General features: G+C 36.9%; 1 protein-coding gene and 1 long non-coding RNA gene across 3 annotated transcripts in view; both read right to left on the bottom strand.

Annotated features, from left to right (window-relative positions):
- Positions 1-208: 208 nt before the first annotated feature.
- LOC120355211 lies at positions 209-4,529 on the bottom strand. Of its 2 annotated transcripts, XR_005573453.1 has the most exons (3): positions 2,720-4,529; positions 1,280-1,406; positions 209-355 (listed from the first exon to the last, which is right to left on the bottom strand). It is a non-coding gene; the product is annotated as an uncharacterized LOC120355211 (long non-coding RNA). The 2 variants fall into 2 exon arrangements; XR_005573452.1 differs by lacking the exon at positions 2,720-4,529 and having other exon boundaries at positions 1,280-1,548.
- A 3,982-nt stretch (positions 4,530-8,511) lies between these two features.
- Positions 8,512-16,994, bottom strand: part of LOC111051689 — a 10,139-nt gene continuing 1,656 nt past the window's right edge. Inside the window, exon 2 of the mRNA XM_039443486.1 lies at positions 8,512-13,227. Within this exon, the coding sequence (XP_039299420.1) occupies positions 8,512-13,227 (4,716 nt within the window). The remainder of the gene's footprint in view (positions 13,228-16,994) is intronic.

Here is a 16,994-nt window from a genome sequence, read left to right as displayed (position 1 = left end):
TGCCAGTTCACTCATTCGTCAAACTTCTTATAACATATCCAACATTATTGAGATTTATTGTGACTTAAGTCTCCAATATGGTTCTTTGGAAATTACTATACTAATTTGCAGCTTGTTTTACAATAAATTTTTGCTTCATATGAAATTAAAAATCTGAGCCTATTCAATTATAAAGTTATCATTTTAAAATTTTAAAACTGCTTTAGTGATTAGGAAATAGTATAGTGCAACTTACTGAAAATGGTTTCCATCAGATGTAGAAAGGAGTTTTAAATCTAAAACTGTAGTTGGCAGCATATTCGTCTGTCATGGTGGATTTTGGTATATGCGTCTGCAGTTCTATTCCCACCTTTGCCTGAAATCAAATGATACATTAAATGTATGAAAGCGATTTTCTAATTGAGAGGAATTTTATAAGTGATAGTAAATGATATAACAATAAACCAATACAAGAGAGTTTTCAAGGACCTTACATAGTACTGAACTAATTATCAAATTGTAGCCTATCAATAAGAATGATTGCTTCTATTTACAATTTATTTAAAGTATTTATCAAGGGGGTTATTTTATACTGGTCATATTGGAATAAATATGGTTTCATCTAATCAAAATATAAAAAAAAATTTAGTTCATGTCCCTAACAAAAATGTAACTATAGTCCCTAATAAATATAACTAATAATTAGTAGGTGGTGTTATGAATAGTTCTATTATTGTAACATTTTACAATAGCTTCTTTTATATCATAACCATCCATGATATTGAATCAATCTATTATAATATTACTGAATCATATAATCACTAGCTTAAAATGTATTGAATCATGAAATTAAAACCACTAACTTGATAGTTTTTTACAAGTTTGAAGTTAACCAACAATGGTAACAGTTTAATCAACTATTAGACCCGGTTGCACAAAAGCCAGTTAAATTTTAACCGTGATTAACTTCACGAGAACCAATCAGAGAATGCGTTTTTGATAAAACGGCTTCTCTGATTGGCTCTCGCGGAATTAATCACAGTTAAAATTTAACCGGCTTTTGTGCAACCGGGCCTCAGTGTTTGAAAATGATAAACATTCAACTTATACACACTAAAAATTGCAATTACTGTTATATTAGGGTTATTAATAGGGCTTGACATAAAATCTTAAAACTGCTCCAGTAATTCTTGAATATAGGCTATTGTAGGTAGCCTAAGTTTGTTTGTTAAGGTTACAAGTAAGTTTGTTTATGTATGTTGAAAAATTTGATTATTGGAGGAGATAGAGTGCAACTTACTGAAAATGGCTTTCATCAAATGTAGAGAGGAGAAGAACTTTTTTCAAATCTAATCCTTGGCATCATATTCATCTGTCATGGTGGATTTTAGTATAATATGTATCTGCAGTTCTATTCCCACCTTCGTCTGAAATCAAATGGAACATGTATGAAAGCAATTATCTAATTGAAAGAAATTTTGGCTAAAGTGCACGTCCAGTGCCAACATACCTGTCATCAAATTTTTGGTTGGGATCGATTTAGTAGGCCTATGATATTTTGAGCACAAAATCAAAAAATTAAACGGCGGTCACTATTGTTTTCAAAATAAACTAAGTTCAAAGTAGCACAACTTTACATGCATTTAACCTATGCTATAAGTAGCAACCATAAGTAGCTAAGGTTAGGAAAAGCTTTAGGTTAATAAAGCTTAGGTTAGGAAAAGCTTTGGGTTAGGAAAACTCAGATTGGGAATATCATAATTTGATGATTTCAATAATAAAATGGCTGCTACTCATAGGTTAAATGCATGTAAAATTGTGCTACTTTGAACTTAGTTTATTTCAAAAACAATAGTGACCGTCGTTTAAATTTGTGATTTTGTGCTCAAAATAGCATACTTAATAATCGATCCCAACCAAAAATTTGATGACAGGTATGTTGGCACTGGACGTGCATTTACACCGAAATTTTGAAGTAATAATTTAGTATGGTTTTAATAAATTGATAGTATTAAAACAATAAACCAATACAAGGGAGTATTTAAGGACCTTACATAGTACTGAACTAATTATTAAATTGTAGCCTATCAATAAGAATGATTGCTGCTATTTACAGTTTATTTAGAGTATTTCTCAAGAGGTTGATTTGATACTAGTCATATTGAAATAAATAATGTTTTATCTAATCAAAATACTGTATTCAAAAAGTTAATTAGGTCAAATGTAACCATAGTCCCTAATATGCCTATAAATAACTAATATTATTAGTGGGTAAGCCTATTCTGGTATTAGCTTTATTATTGTAACATTTTACAATAGCTTCTTATATCTTAAACATTCATAATAATTAAATCAATCTATTATGATACTACTGAATCATATAATCACTAGTTTAAAAATTATTACCTAAATCATAAAATCAAAACCACACTTGATAGTTGTTTTACAAGTTTAAGGTACCAACAATGTTAACAGTTGGTTAAATCAACTGTTTGGGTTTAAAAATGGAAAAAATTAACTTATACACACTAAACATTGCAATTAATGTTGTATCAGGGTTATTAATAGGGCCTAACATAATTATTTACCATAGTGCTTTTAAAAACAACATGTGCTTTACAAATTTATCTGGGGAATAACGCTTTGCCAAAACTAGGCTAAACAGCTTTGTTTAGTAGGTAACTTCTGTATGCTATTAAACTTATCAATAAATATCCTAGACATAAATGAATGATCTTACCTTAATTTAAGACCTTCAGCAATCAAAAATTATCATCAACTTGATGATGCGATAAAATAAAGGATAAACAAACAATGAACGAACTTCACCTTCAACTACTGAAAACTGAAGGAGACAGGCACAGGACATCTTTAATGGCTGTCGCTCAAGCGCAGTAGTGCACAAGCATGAATCACCCCGGGAGTTTCAAAGTTATTGATATAGACAATCTTTATTGTTAACATTAAAACAGTCCATATTTCTGGGACGGATTAATGATTTCTTTATGGGGGACATTTGTGCTTCCACTGAAATAATGTTGGAATCAATAAAATAGTACCTAGTTTATTATTATTTGAATTTAAAACTTGAAAATTATTTCATAGGCTTGGTGTGTGACATGATTTTTAGCACAAACTGGAATCTAATTTGAAAAAATGATATAACTTTTTCAATTTTGGATGGAAACATTTGAAATTCTAGGACAATGTTTATAACATGAACAGAATCGTTAATTATTTTTTTCAAAATTCTCCATCATCAATTACCAATTATTTAAAATTTTAAACGTTAGTAGCCCGTCAACGGCCCGTCTGACGGGATTTTTGCATTGAGAAGAAGTGCTGGAAATCTACTTCTGTAGCCGAATAAGTGATAAAAGACTGCTTTTTTGAACATTTTTAGGAAACTTAGAAATCGATCAAATTTTTTCCAAGTCCTATCTGGATTAAAATTAGCGCAAAAGGTCTATTATATCATCAACAGTACGTTGTAGACGATTTTCGCAAGAGACAAAAAGTGTTTGAAATTCAATCCTGCATCCGAACTATTGATTAGAAATACAATTTTTCGACTTTTTTGGGAAACTTGAACATCTGGCAAATTTATTCTAAGTCCCTGTGGATTTAGCGCAAAAGGTCAATTATATCGTTAACAGTGCATTTTAGACGATTTTCGCAAAAGACAAAAAGTATTTGAATTGCAATTCTGCACCCGAATTGATTAACAAAAAGCTTAAAGTGAGACTTTTTGGAAAACTCAAAAAAATTTCAGTCTTAATTTGTGTAAAACATTTTCTTTATCTCGATAACGGTGAGTTGGAGACGATTTTTGAAGAAGATAGAAAGGGATTGGAATTCAATTCCACTTAGGAATTAGGCCTATTGGTCAGAAAGCCTAAATTGAGACATTTTTAGGGATTAAGTTACACAGGTGAGGGGGGAGGAGACACCTTCTGAAAAAAATGTTTGATTTTCACTTATAACATTTTCACTTAGTGTGTTGACTGGGTAGGTACTGTAGAAATTCCATACTGTACCAACCTTTCTAACGTTTATTTTAGTAAACATTTCTAAGTTTATCAAACGTTGTTTTCATAACGTTTATCAGCAATATACATTCTAGACGTTTATTAAACGTTTATAGAGTGAACGTTCATTTTAGTAAAATTCCCTAACGTTTATTAAACGTTGTTTTCATAACGTTTATCGGATTTATACATTTCAAACATTTATCAATTTATTAAACGTTTTTTAAACTTTTTGTGCTGTGTGGGATGAACACTACAGGTTGATCTCCTCTCCCCTGTATTAGAGGAGATTTTGGAAGTGACAATGAGAAATAGACAATGTAAAGAAGACAATGTAAAATAGGCTACTCGAGGATTGTTCGACACTCACAATAGAAACAAAATTCAAGGGAATACGTAGCAAGCTATATTCAAGATCGATTCAAATCGGCTTTAACCAATACCTACTATTACTTCAGGCCCCACAACTGATCTCTAATAAACTATGACGTCATCACATGTAGATCATCGATGATCTACTGGCGGTAAGCAAGCGAAATAAGGGCGCTGATGCTTGTTATCACATCTGATATGGTAATCAACAAAATTGGAATTACAAATTCAATTTTCACGGTGTTCCATTTCAATGAATATGGTTTGTTTATCATTCTTCTAATATTTGTTTGTGAAAAGTAATAATGAATTTGGGGTTTTAAATCATTGGGATACTGCTGTGTACCTAATTGTTGCGGGAATTATAACAAGATTCCAAAAGTTTCCATACGGTTTTAAAGTTTAAAACGGTTTTTTTACTTTTTTGAAAGATGATACTTTGAAATGAAAATGGATACGAGCGATAAGAAGAAAGAGCTTCAATTCTACAAAACAACGGTTTACATGAAGTGTAGAAGAACAGTGTAAATAAAGTGTGAGTGGAAAATTTAATTAAAGTGTGAAAGAACAGTGTAAATAAAATGTGAAATAACAGTGTAATTAGAGTGTGGAAGAACAGTGTGAATAAAGTGTGTGAAAGAACTTTTGAATTAATAAATTAAAAAGTAAATGCAAAGTGTTGGAACTGCCCATAAAATCATAATATTAAAGGTTTTACCTAACTGAAAAACATCTCCTGATGGGTTTCTTTGTACTACAGATCAATTGTGATCAAGTTTGTGGGAGCCTCTTTCCTAAAAAAGAGTTAGGAAATTTGGTTTATCTTTGATTTACCTCTCCTTTGACTCTGATACAGGCTATTATTAAGTATTTTTGGTTGAGATGAATTTATCAATAGCTCTATCACTGAATCGAGTAGGACTATGTCTATCAATCTGAAAATATGGATAAATTATTGCATTTGTGGAATAAAGTGTTTTTATTTCAATAAAATTACAAGTGTCTTTAATTTGAAATTTAGATAGTATTCCATCCAATAAAAATCGATACAGTAACAAAAGTTACATTGATAAGCTAGTAGAAACTACTACGATCTAGGAAGAATCAATCTATGTTATGACGTCATTAATTAGTTGTGGGGCCTGAAGTAATAGTAGGTATTGCTTTAACTGACAAGGGTTATTCAAGGCAGAGTCAAGACTTGTTTGACTCATGCAATAAAAGCTAAATTCGAACGAATACTTTCGAGCCATATTCAAGATCAATTCTAATCAAGACTGTTAGCTTTGACTGACAAGGGGAATTCAAGGCAAAGTCAAGACTTGTTTGACCCATGCAATAAAAGCTAAATTCGAACGAATACATAGCATGCCATATTAAATTTCGATTCCAACCAAGTTTGTTAGCCTTGAAAAACAAGGGTATGCTGCTTTCGATTCTAGTATGGAAATTCAAGGGGACTTAGAGTTGAATGTCAAGCAAGATCGTTTTCAGCTGGATTCAACTTCAGCCTTGATTGACAAGTGAAGGCTGCTTCTAATTCAAGCCTTGAATCAAGCCTTACTGCTGACTGGGTAGTAATCTATTAATTCATCAAATGAATATTGATTGTTTATAGTTCACTTCTAATAGATAATTCCCCTAGAGTAGAACATAAGAGCTGTTCTCCCACAAAACAGCTTTTTTGAGTTACTACAGTAATGATCTGATGTTTCCAAGCTATTGCTAGGAAAGAAATCTTGCTGTAGGAATCCATAGGGAAATTATAGTTTAAAACTTCTACTGATCAGCTGTTCAAAAGCGTACACTTCAACCCGTGTTTACATTGAAATCCCTATGGCGAGTGGAATTTTTCATGATTAAACGCTAATAATTCAACTGATAACTACTTTTTAGAGAAAAGGGTTCTTATTTATTTACCAATACAATTTTTGTCTTCATCATGAATTTCAAGGGTAGTAATCATTGAGTTCTCTTAATATTCTTAGTTATTGGTTAACCAATTTGTAGGTTAGCCTTGTTTTAAATTAGCTTTTTCAAATTCAAACACGTATTTCAATAAATTATTGTCAAAAAATATAGTGTAGAGTTGAGTTTCTTGAGCTTTGAATTAGGTCTACCTATTGTTTTTTTTTTCAATTTTGATTACAGTATTGCTCAATTTCTATGAGAGGAATTACAATCACGGCTTTTGTAGTATGCTAATATTTATAGCTCTATTAGATTTAAGGAATTTTTAGATAAAACAAAATTTTTTTGAAAAGGTAAATAGGTAGGCTATCACTCATTTTATTATATAAGTCACTATTGGAATAAGAATTCTTCTCAAATCATAACAAAAATGGCTTGAAATAGAAAACTTTTGCAGTGTTGGTTATCTTTAGTATAAAAACAGAACATACAGTACGGTATTTCTAACAATATTATTATAAACGAAAATATGTGATCAATGATTATACTGCTAGCTTACTCAGTAAAGGATTTTAATATTCAGCCTGATCCAGTAACTTACATATCATTTTTATCTAATCTGTTTCTACTCTTAACAGAGTTTGACACAATTTGAAATGTGACGATTCCCCGATCCAAGACCATGAGGAATACATCTTACTCATCAGAAGTAAGTACCGGTAAGTAGTGTTCTTTATGGGTTATGGCTGATCGATACAGAGTGAATAATAATTTGTTGTAGAGTGAGATATCTGAGTTCTATACTCTATATTACTCTATTATATACTCTATATAATATAGAGTATATTTATCATGAAAAAACTATGTATATTCTTCAATAGTGCTAATGAACCAATGCTATGTTTATTGATGCTCTGGTAGGATACTACTTGAAAGATTTACTCTTGGTCATGAAAGTAATAATATGAATAATATCCTGAAACATGAGAATAAGGGTATGATCACATTGAATGGGTATGTGCAAATTATCGTCGAATCATGCATGACCCGAAAAACAACATTTGAAAAATGCTATTGAAACACGTTGTTCACACTGAACGCAACCAAGTGCACGCTTACAGTGTGAGTGTTCCTCTTGCTCTTTTCAGATATTGTACGTTTCTCATCTGCAAGCTTGGTTATGCATAATTAAGCGCGCTCTTGCACAAATTATATTAATATTTATGATGGTCTCTTCCAACATGCAAAGGCTAGAGTCCCCCAGCTGAGTTAAGATTATCTGCTAAATGGCAGGGGTATCATTATAGCACAATTAATAATCGAATTCAGTGTTGCTATAAATTTGTCATTTCATTCCTTGAACTGTTATTTCAAATTATGCTAAAAATTGTATAAAATTTGAACATTTTCTGCTCATTAGGTTTTGAAAATGCTGATAAAACACAGATAAATGTTAGAGCCAATGTAATGGGCTTCAAATCACGTTACTTAGTAGCTCAAAATAAAGTCGTTACCTTTAAGAAGCTTCTCGTACAAGGATGGCGGGTTCGCAGTGGACTGTAACAGCGGTTTTCTCGTTCGGGTAGGCGGTAGCACGTTATTGTAATAAGAAATCACTTGCACTGGCTAGGGGGAAAACATGGGCCCATGTCGCAGCGAAGAGGTCGTACATTTATAAGTTCTTTCATAAGGAGGAAAAATTGGTAGCGTTAGTGCACATATTAGAACAAGCCATCTTGTCAAAGCGGGAACGGGCGAAGAAGAAGTAGTGGGGAGTGAAACAAGCCGAGAGAGAGAGCAGTGCCATCTACAATGGGCTTGGCGATATCATTGCGGCTGATGGCAGTGGCATGTTAGATGGCCATGGGTGAGCGCGGTTGATTCAAAACACACAGCCAACTTACCGACAGATATAAAAAGGAAACTGCCGAAGTTATATTGGCGGTAACATACCCCCCCCTCAAAAACGAACAGTTTTTCATAGCGGTGGAAACAATCTCCAGCGGGTCGGTGACAATACACAGTGAGAGCGTTGCACAAATGACCAGAAAGGTGGCGCAGACAGGAACAGTGGTGTAGCTAGGAGCAGCGGTGTAGACAGAAACAGCAGTGTAGACAGGAACGGCGGTGTAGACAGTAGCAGCGGTGTAGACAATAACAATCCTCACGGATGTGAGCGAGGCGGTCTTCATGCGGTGTGTGCGGTAACTTGTAGAAGGTTTCAAATGATGCGGTGAACTTTGCGTATGTCTCGAACAATGTTCCCAGATGCGCATTTGATAGTGACTACACGTACTAGTCCATCTTTACCAGGGTGTAGCGCAATAATCCTGCCTAACGGCCAGCTGAGAGGAGAGGTGTTGACAGATTTGATTATGACCAAATCGTTAAGTTGCAAGTTTCTTTCAGCGGTTTTCCATTTTGTGCGATTGATCAAGGTGCATAGGTACTCCTTGGACCAGCGATTCCAGAAATATTGGGTCATTTGGTTTGTAAGTCTCCAGCGGCGTGCGACCAATAGTTCCTTCGTCTCTATGGGTTGCGGTGGTGCGGTAAGAGGTCTACCAATTAGGAAGTGCCCGGGAGTGAGCACGGAGGCAGCTTCAGCAGGTTCAGAGGACAATTCTGTAAGCGGTCGACTATTTAGAATACTTTCAATTCTAACGAAAATGGTGTCATACTCTTCGTATGTAAGAGCTGTGTCCCCAATACAGCGGTGTAGCAGTGTTTTGGCGGATTTGACGGCGGCTTCCCATATGCCTCCTTGATGCGGAGCATAAGGGGGAATGAACTTCCAGTTTATGCCGTAGTTAGACAGAAAGCACTTCACTTCAGAGGGCATCGTCTTCAAGAGTTTTTCTAACTCATACATTTTTCTTGCGGCGGATGTGAAAGTCTTAGCGTTGTCTGAAAACAGAGTGTGCGGCGCACCTCTGCGGGCAATAAATCGGTGTAGAGCGGCGATGAAGTTGTTGACAGACATCGAGGACAGGAACTCTAGATGAGTAGCTTTGGTGGTCAAACATACAAATATGCACAGATAACCTTTTGTTGTTTGTGTGCGTTTCAATAAAGATGTTTTGCATGAGAAAGGACCAGCAAAGTCCAAGCCAGTTAAATTGAATGGTCTATTGGCGGTGACTCGTTCAGCAGGTAGCGGGGCCATACGTTGCTGTAGGTTGGTGCGGCAAAAGCGGTTACAAATGACACATTGATGTATTATGCGGCGAACTTGATTGCGGGCAGAGATTATCCAATACTGTTGGCAAACAGCTGCTTGTGTGGTGCGGGGACCGGCATGACAATTTTGAAGATGTATGTGTCGAATGATGAGTGAGGATACATGCTCATTTTTCGGCAGCAATAATGGATTTCTAGCTTCACTAGAAATCGGAGCGTGCTCAAGACGACCAGATAAGCGTATCAAATCGTAATCATCAATGTACGGTTGCAACGTTAGTAGATGCTTAGGACATTTTCCAGCTTTCAACTCTGTTATTTCCTTCTGAAATTTATCCCGTTGCACAACATGAACAATGAGTTTTCTAGCTATTTCAGCTTCACAGGCGGTGGTGTCAATTGAGGCAGGCGTTTCACAGGTTTCAATCTGTTTGACTATTTTGCAGCGATATTCATAACGGGCTGGTTTGATGCGGTTGACAAATCTTAGTATGTAGACAAAAATACGACATAGCTTTCCAAATTTGGATACACGTTCTATAGCGGTATACAAACGATTCTCAATTGGTTCTTCAACAGTAGCGAGAATGTACAGCGGGTTAGTTTTCATCTCAGGTACAATGTTGGAAACAAGATGATTGGACACGGGAAAGTCAGTGGCGAGACAACGAAACGCATTGGTAGTGTGCCACCAATCATGGCAGGAGACGATTTCAGCGGGAGTCAAGCCTCTCGAAGCAATATCTGCACAGTTGTTAGCAGAAGTAACGTGATGCCATGACTCAAGTTTTGTTAACTGAGTAATTTGCTGTACTCTGTTGGCAACAAAAATCTGCAATTTGTATGTGGGTGTGTTGATCCAATCCAAGGCAGTCTTGGAATCGGTGTAGAGTCGAATTTCTTGTAAATCATATTCGGACAGCGTAGGTAAGATGGCGGATAGTAAACGAGCAAGCAGCAAACAACCCATCAATTCCAGGCGTGGAATTGTCATAGTTTTCAGCGGGGCGACATGACTTTTGGCGGCTATGAGACGGCAGTTAACATATCTATTTTCAGTCTCTTCATGAATATATATACAAGCAGCAAACCCCTTTTCGGAGGCATCGGCGAATCCAAGCAGCCGGGTAGTAGAGCGGTTACAGGCGAGTAAACGCGGGATTACAACATTGTCCAAACGGGAAATTTCAGCGGTAATCAGCTCCCAATGAGCTCGAAGTGAGGCTGGAACCTCAGTGTCCCAAGCTAATTGCTGAGACCACAGCGTGCGCATGAATAGCTTGAACAGCATTATGAGAGGAGTGAGCCACCCAAGGGGGTCGTAGACTCGAGCGATGAATGATAGAACGGTTCTTTTAGTGATTTGCCCATTAAAAGGAGAAATGAAATAGCGAAAGTTGTCCGCGAGCGGGCTGTAGACAATTCCAAGAACTTTTGCAGTAGCGTTGTCATCAAACATACAATCTTGATTTTCCAAAAATTCTGCAGGCAAGTTAGCGATCAATTCAGGAGTATTAGAGTTCCATTTCCGAAGTTCAAAGGAGCCAAGCGACAATAACTCAATCAGTTCAGAAATAAGCGTTTGTGCTTCAGAAAAATTGTTACTTCCTCCCAGCAGGTCATCAACATAAGTTTGACTTGTTAAAACTTTACTTGCCAGAGGGAATGCTTCTCCTTCATCCTTGACAAGTTGTTGCAATGTGCGTTGCGCTAAATAAGCACTGGAAGTAAGCCCATAGGTTACGGTTTTAAGTTCAAATTCTTTTGCAGGTTCATGATAATTAGGTTTCCAAAAAACATGTTGGTGACGGCAGTCTTCAGGCCTTAACAAAATCTGGCGATACATCTGCTTGCAATCAGAAAGGACAATGTACTTGTAAGTGCGGAATTTGGTCAATACTTGAATAATATTGGACTGCAGTTTTGGCCCTGGTAACAAATTCTCATTTAGTGAATGCCCATTGGTATCCTTGCTGGAAGCATTAAACACCACCCTGATTTTCTGAGTGGGGTCCTTATTTTTAAAAACTGCATGGTGTGGAATCACATAGTCAGAAGCGGATTTGGCAAGTTCCAAATGGCCAAGCTCATGATATTCTGTCATGAAGTTGTCGTATTTCTTCTTTAGTTCCGAAGAATTTTCCAAGCGTTTTAATAATCCAAGGTGACTTCGATAAGCTTGCTTGCGGTTTGAAACAAGAACAGGCGCGCTAGGCTTGAAGGGGAGTGCGACTACATATCTGCCTTCATCATTGCGGTAGGTAGTGGACTCATAGAGCTGTTCACAGAGTTCATCTTCAGGTGATAAGAGTTTCGCATTTATTTGGACATCTTCAGTCTCCCAAAACTTGTTCATGACCTCAGCAAGCGGTTCTTCGCGGGCAAACATGGTGCAGATAAGTTGCATCTGATGAAGCGGAGCAGGCGAGTCCTCAATATTTAGCTTTCCACTCAGAACATAGCCAAATATAGTGGCGAAGGCAGCGGGATTTCCTGGTATAATAGCATTGGCGGAAGAAACAAATACATTAGGATAAATGTCAGCTCCAATCAAGAGGTCTATCCTATTGGGTTGGTCAAAACCAGGGTCAGCGAGATCCAAATGTGAAAGTGAGGTTTTGAGCTCACTGCTGATTGGAAAAGCGGGTAGGTCACCAGCTATTTGCTCTAAGACAAGGGCTTCAGTTTGGAGAAAGGTGTTAAACTGCGGTCGAGATAGCAGTGTCAAATGAGTGGTACCTTTTACAGCGGTCGCTTGTTCAGAGATACCATTAATCTGAATGCGTGCGGGCATGATGGTGATACCAAGTTGCTGGGCAGCTCGGGTAGTGATAATCGATCTCATGGAGCCACAATCCAATACAGCACGTAGTAATTGTGATCGGTTGTATTGATCAACAACGGCAACGATAGCGGTGCCCAGTAAAGCAGAAGCGTGTACAGCTTTCACTTGTGCACAGCCACTGAAGGTGTCCGGCATGCCGGTGGATGAACTGCGGGTTGGGGTTGAGATATTGGTCACAGGCGCTGTGCCAAAAGGTGACGAAGAAGACCGTGAGGGACTGGTCGTGTTTTTCGGGATTCTCGAATCGGTACAACATGAATTACTTACATATTGTGATGAGTGTATGTTATCGGTAAACCGCTGTGTTGACATTGGTTCAAATCCTGGTGGCGGGGAGCGACAGCTAGCACCTCCAGAGGTGGAAGCTGGTTGGTAACTAGATATGGTAGGCCTATTATGAGAGCCAGAAGGGTAGCGATCTGGTCGGCGTTCAGCAATTAAAAAGGATTGTGAACTCTCATTATTTTTGCATAGCAGGGTATGGTGATGGATTGATTTACATGCACGACAAGAGGACAGTGAATTGCATTTGGCTTTGAGGTGGGACCCGAGGCATCCGAAGCATCTGCGGTTTTGCTTGACAATATCCATTCGTTTGTTGATCGGTTCCTTCCTAAAGCGCTCACATTTGTACAATGGATGAGGAATGTTGCATAGTACACACAGATTGCTGCCACTTTTGTTTTCAGTAAATTGCGGTTTTACTACTTGTGAATGATCTTCAGTCTTCACTTTTGCGGTTGGTATAGCGGTGTAACTAGCACTAGATAACTGTTCGCTCACCTCATTGATGGCGGTTACCTCCAGCGATTTTTCTTGGTTGGAAATGAATTTCATCAGGTGGTCAAAAGCAGGTAAGTCGTCAGGGCCCAAAGAATTCTCAAATTTGGCTCTTACAGCGTTAGGCAATTTCTGAAGGCAAATCATTGTTATTAGAAATCAGCATGGTTCAATTTCAAATTAAATAGTGATTGCTTAGCTGAGCCTAATTCAATGGCAAAATGTCTAAGTACTTCAACAAGACTGCCCTTCGGCTGAAAGTTTGTGATTTTGCTGTATAAGGCATAAGCTCGATAGCGTTTGTTGTCATATCGGTTATGCAAACTTTCGAAGGCAAGCTTGTATGCATTTTCAGTGTCAGCAAAGTTTTGAACTAAGCACAAGGCGTCTCCACGTAAATAGGATACAAGTAGATAGTATTTTTCATCATTTGAAAAGTCTTTGCAATTATGTACAGCCGCTTCAAATACGTTTTTAAAGGAAGCCCATTGCTCCATGTCTCCAGAGAATACTGGGATGGACAATTGCGGCTTATTGAACTTTGTAAATATCAAAGTTGAATAATTTATTTTTGTTTTGCAAACTGAGTGATTTGATCTTGATTTTCACGCCTATTGGTTCAAATCGAATAGCTGTCATAAAGTTACGAGTAACTTTGACCAGAGACAACTGATATCTTTTCTCTATGCTTTGACTCAGCCATAAAGCAGTATTCAAGTACATTAGCATAGATACTAATGAAGCTACTATTCGAATGCTTCTACAAGCATCAATACAATGCATAAACTACACGAATCAATACAAAGATAACTTGCAATGAACACTGTTCATAAGAGGCCGTTTTTGAAAAAAAGAAAATGAATTTATACGTGGATCACAAACAATCAACATGTTTTTAATTTTGATCATGAAACGTTTTCTATTGGGATTGGATAGCCAAAAAGTTCAAAAACCCTGATAAAAGGTGATTTTAAGGTCACGAGTAGGGAGAGCAGTATTGAAAATAGTTTGTCCATCTAAAACATTACTGCAAATAGGCCTTTTACAAATTGCGCAGATCTATTCAGTTAGAAACGACCCAAAATAGCATGTTTTTACATAGCAAGTCAAGTTATTATGTTGAATAATAACGTGGAACGGCGATAGAAAAGCAATGTTAGATCGTAAAAACGGACATTAAGCGAAAGGTCCTATAGTAAGAAGCCCACGGGAAGCACATCTCAATAAACCATAGAATAATTGAATAATAAAACCACAATGTTAGTTTACCACAATGAAAACACAAGTATAATCATTGTGATTTCTTTTGTTTGTACACTCTGAAACACAGATAAAGTGAATTTCGAATATTATATCAGATGCGTGAAAGAAACAATATAAAAATGTTCATGAAAACTATTCGAAATCAGGATTAATTGTTACAGAACTGCGTTCCTAACTTATTTGCTATGGATTCTTCAGCTCAGTGATTGAGAAAGTGTAGTGATTATAATCATTATCCAATCTTGATCAGCTATTAAGAATGCTCTGCTGAGAAAAAAGTATTGTTGGTTGCAAAAATTCATGATTTAGGAATTAATCGGACATTGTTGATTATTTCCGCGACCATAATATAGTCTATTCGCCTGATAACAGTATTGTATTCTTACAATTAATAGGCATCAATTCTTTGATTGCACTTGAATATCGTGAAATCTACATTTTCTCAATATTGTAGATAGAATGATCGCCTTTTTTCCTAGAGAGTAAGTATAGTATCACATTAATTTTTGAAAATAAAATGGCTGAGTCATACCTTGACTCCATTAACAGCTTAGAAACATGATTTCATTGACTCCATTGAAACATGACTCCATTAACAGCTAGAACATGATTATGTATAGAAGGTTAGAATATATTTTAACAATAGAACACATTGTTTCTATTTTTTGGCTGAAAAAAAATCAAGCTGATAAGACAATCAGATTTGAAAGTAATTGGACCAATTCATTTCTGAAAACTGTTTTTCAGCATCTCAGCAATAATCTATCAAGTTTCCAAGAACCCATTTGCAATCAATGATGGTCAATTTGGAAAATTGGTGAAAATAAACTTTTAAAACTCTCAGCTCAAGCTTCTAGTCGAATCTGAATCTGAGAATCGAATTTAAACATTCTTGAATAAATAAATAATCCTTTTATCGTTGAATACACTTTCACAGGGAAATAACATGAAATTTATGTAAGAGTGGCTGAATGCCAATGAGTATTCGATGCCACAATAGCCAAGGAGCTGTCTGATTGGTCAATGGGTTGATAAGTTGCCATTTACCTTCATAGATGGCTACCAATAGGAAGCAAGTAGCTTAGAAATGAATGTGGGGCGTGGCTACACTAGCATTACCCTCCCACATTTTGTCTTCGAGTTACTTCTTGCCCTCCTCCGCTAGAATTGTTTTTCTCTAAAATTATCAAAATGAACAAACCCGTATAATCTTTGAAGAACATCATGGGATGTTGAAAAATAGTTTCCAAAGATTATTTGGTGCAATGAACTTTGAAATCAGAATGTCTTATAACCTAACTTTTAAATTCAAAAATATGTATAGACTATTATTTTTATTTCTAGCATTCCAGCAGGTCTTTACATAATAGACCTGCTATATATTTTAAAATATGTTTTAAGAGAATAGCTCAAACTAGAGTCGTGGCGGGAAAAAATATTGGCATAGGGGCGTCAAATTGCTAATTCTGTCTTGATTTACAAGGGATATTCAATTCAATTCATTTTCAACTTATTGGGAGATTCACAGATTAACAGAAAAAATTTGACGCTTTAGATTCAGTAGGAGTGCAGGTATTTACTTCTTCTTTTAATTTAATTTGATCAAAAGTGTCTTGAAATTCCTTTTGAACGTTATCGAATTCCGTCAAAGTAGCTAAGGCATTTCATCATTGTAGGTTGTTAAAATCATCAGCTAATTTTCAAATTTTTGTTTAAGTCCAAAATATAATCGCATAATTTCATCAGTATTTCAAATTCATATTTGTTGGCTAAAGCGCAAAGCGACAGCTGAGTGCGTTTTAGCTTGTTGAGCAAGAGTACCTCGGCCATTTCAGCGAAATAACATTCAAAAACAGCTCAAAAAATGATTTTGTAAACAAAATTTTGAGGCTAGGTCGATGTTTCAGTAAAATCGATAGTCGATAGTCGATATCTCGATGATTGATGACGGTTAATGATCGATATTTCGATAGTCGATGCTTGCACGCTACTGATTCGATTCATCTAACCTCAACCTTGAGAAATTCGAAGAATGCGAAAATAATTGAAGATTCATCCATAGGTCGATCGTAATAATTTCATGCGGCTCGGTTGGACCAGAATCGTGTTAGAGCCAATGTAAAGGACTCGCCACACCAAGCTCGCCAGTACCGCCGAGGTAGTACGCTGGTGGTAGTTTTCTCGGCTGAGCACGCCACACCGAAAAACGTCCGCTAGCGGTAGTCTCCGAGTAGTGAGTCTAGTAGGGGGGGTGAGACGTACTAGTGCGTTGTGTGTGCAAGGAGGAGAGGTGCGCATGCGCTACCTCTTCGAATCGCCTGCCATGTATTCAGGTTGAGCGCGCCACACTGAGCTCGCTTTGTCCGCATACTACCTCTCAGCGAACTTTTGTTGAATCGCCTAGCAGGCGGTCGTAGGTGGTAGTGCGCCGTACTACCGCCGCGGTAGCGAGCTCGGTGTGGCGCAATCAACCTGAATACAGGCTAGCGATTTTAAAACTTCGCTACCGCCGCGGTAGCGAGCTTGGTGTGGCGTGCCTTAATGGGCTTCAAATCACGTACTTAGTAGCTCAAAATAAAGTTGTTACCTTTAAGAAGCTTCTCGTACAAGGATGGCGGGTTTGCAGTGGACTGTAA

This window comes from Nilaparvata lugens, chromosome Y (genome assembly GCF_014356525.2).
Source record: "Nilaparvata lugens isolate BPH chromosome Y, ASM1435652v1, whole genome shotgun sequence".
Taxonomy (NCBI): Eukaryota; Metazoa; Arthropoda; class Insecta; order Hemiptera; family Delphacidae; genus Nilaparvata; species Nilaparvata lugens.
Note: the sequence above shows the minus strand (reverse complement) of the source record. Positions and strands in the feature narration are given on the sequence as shown.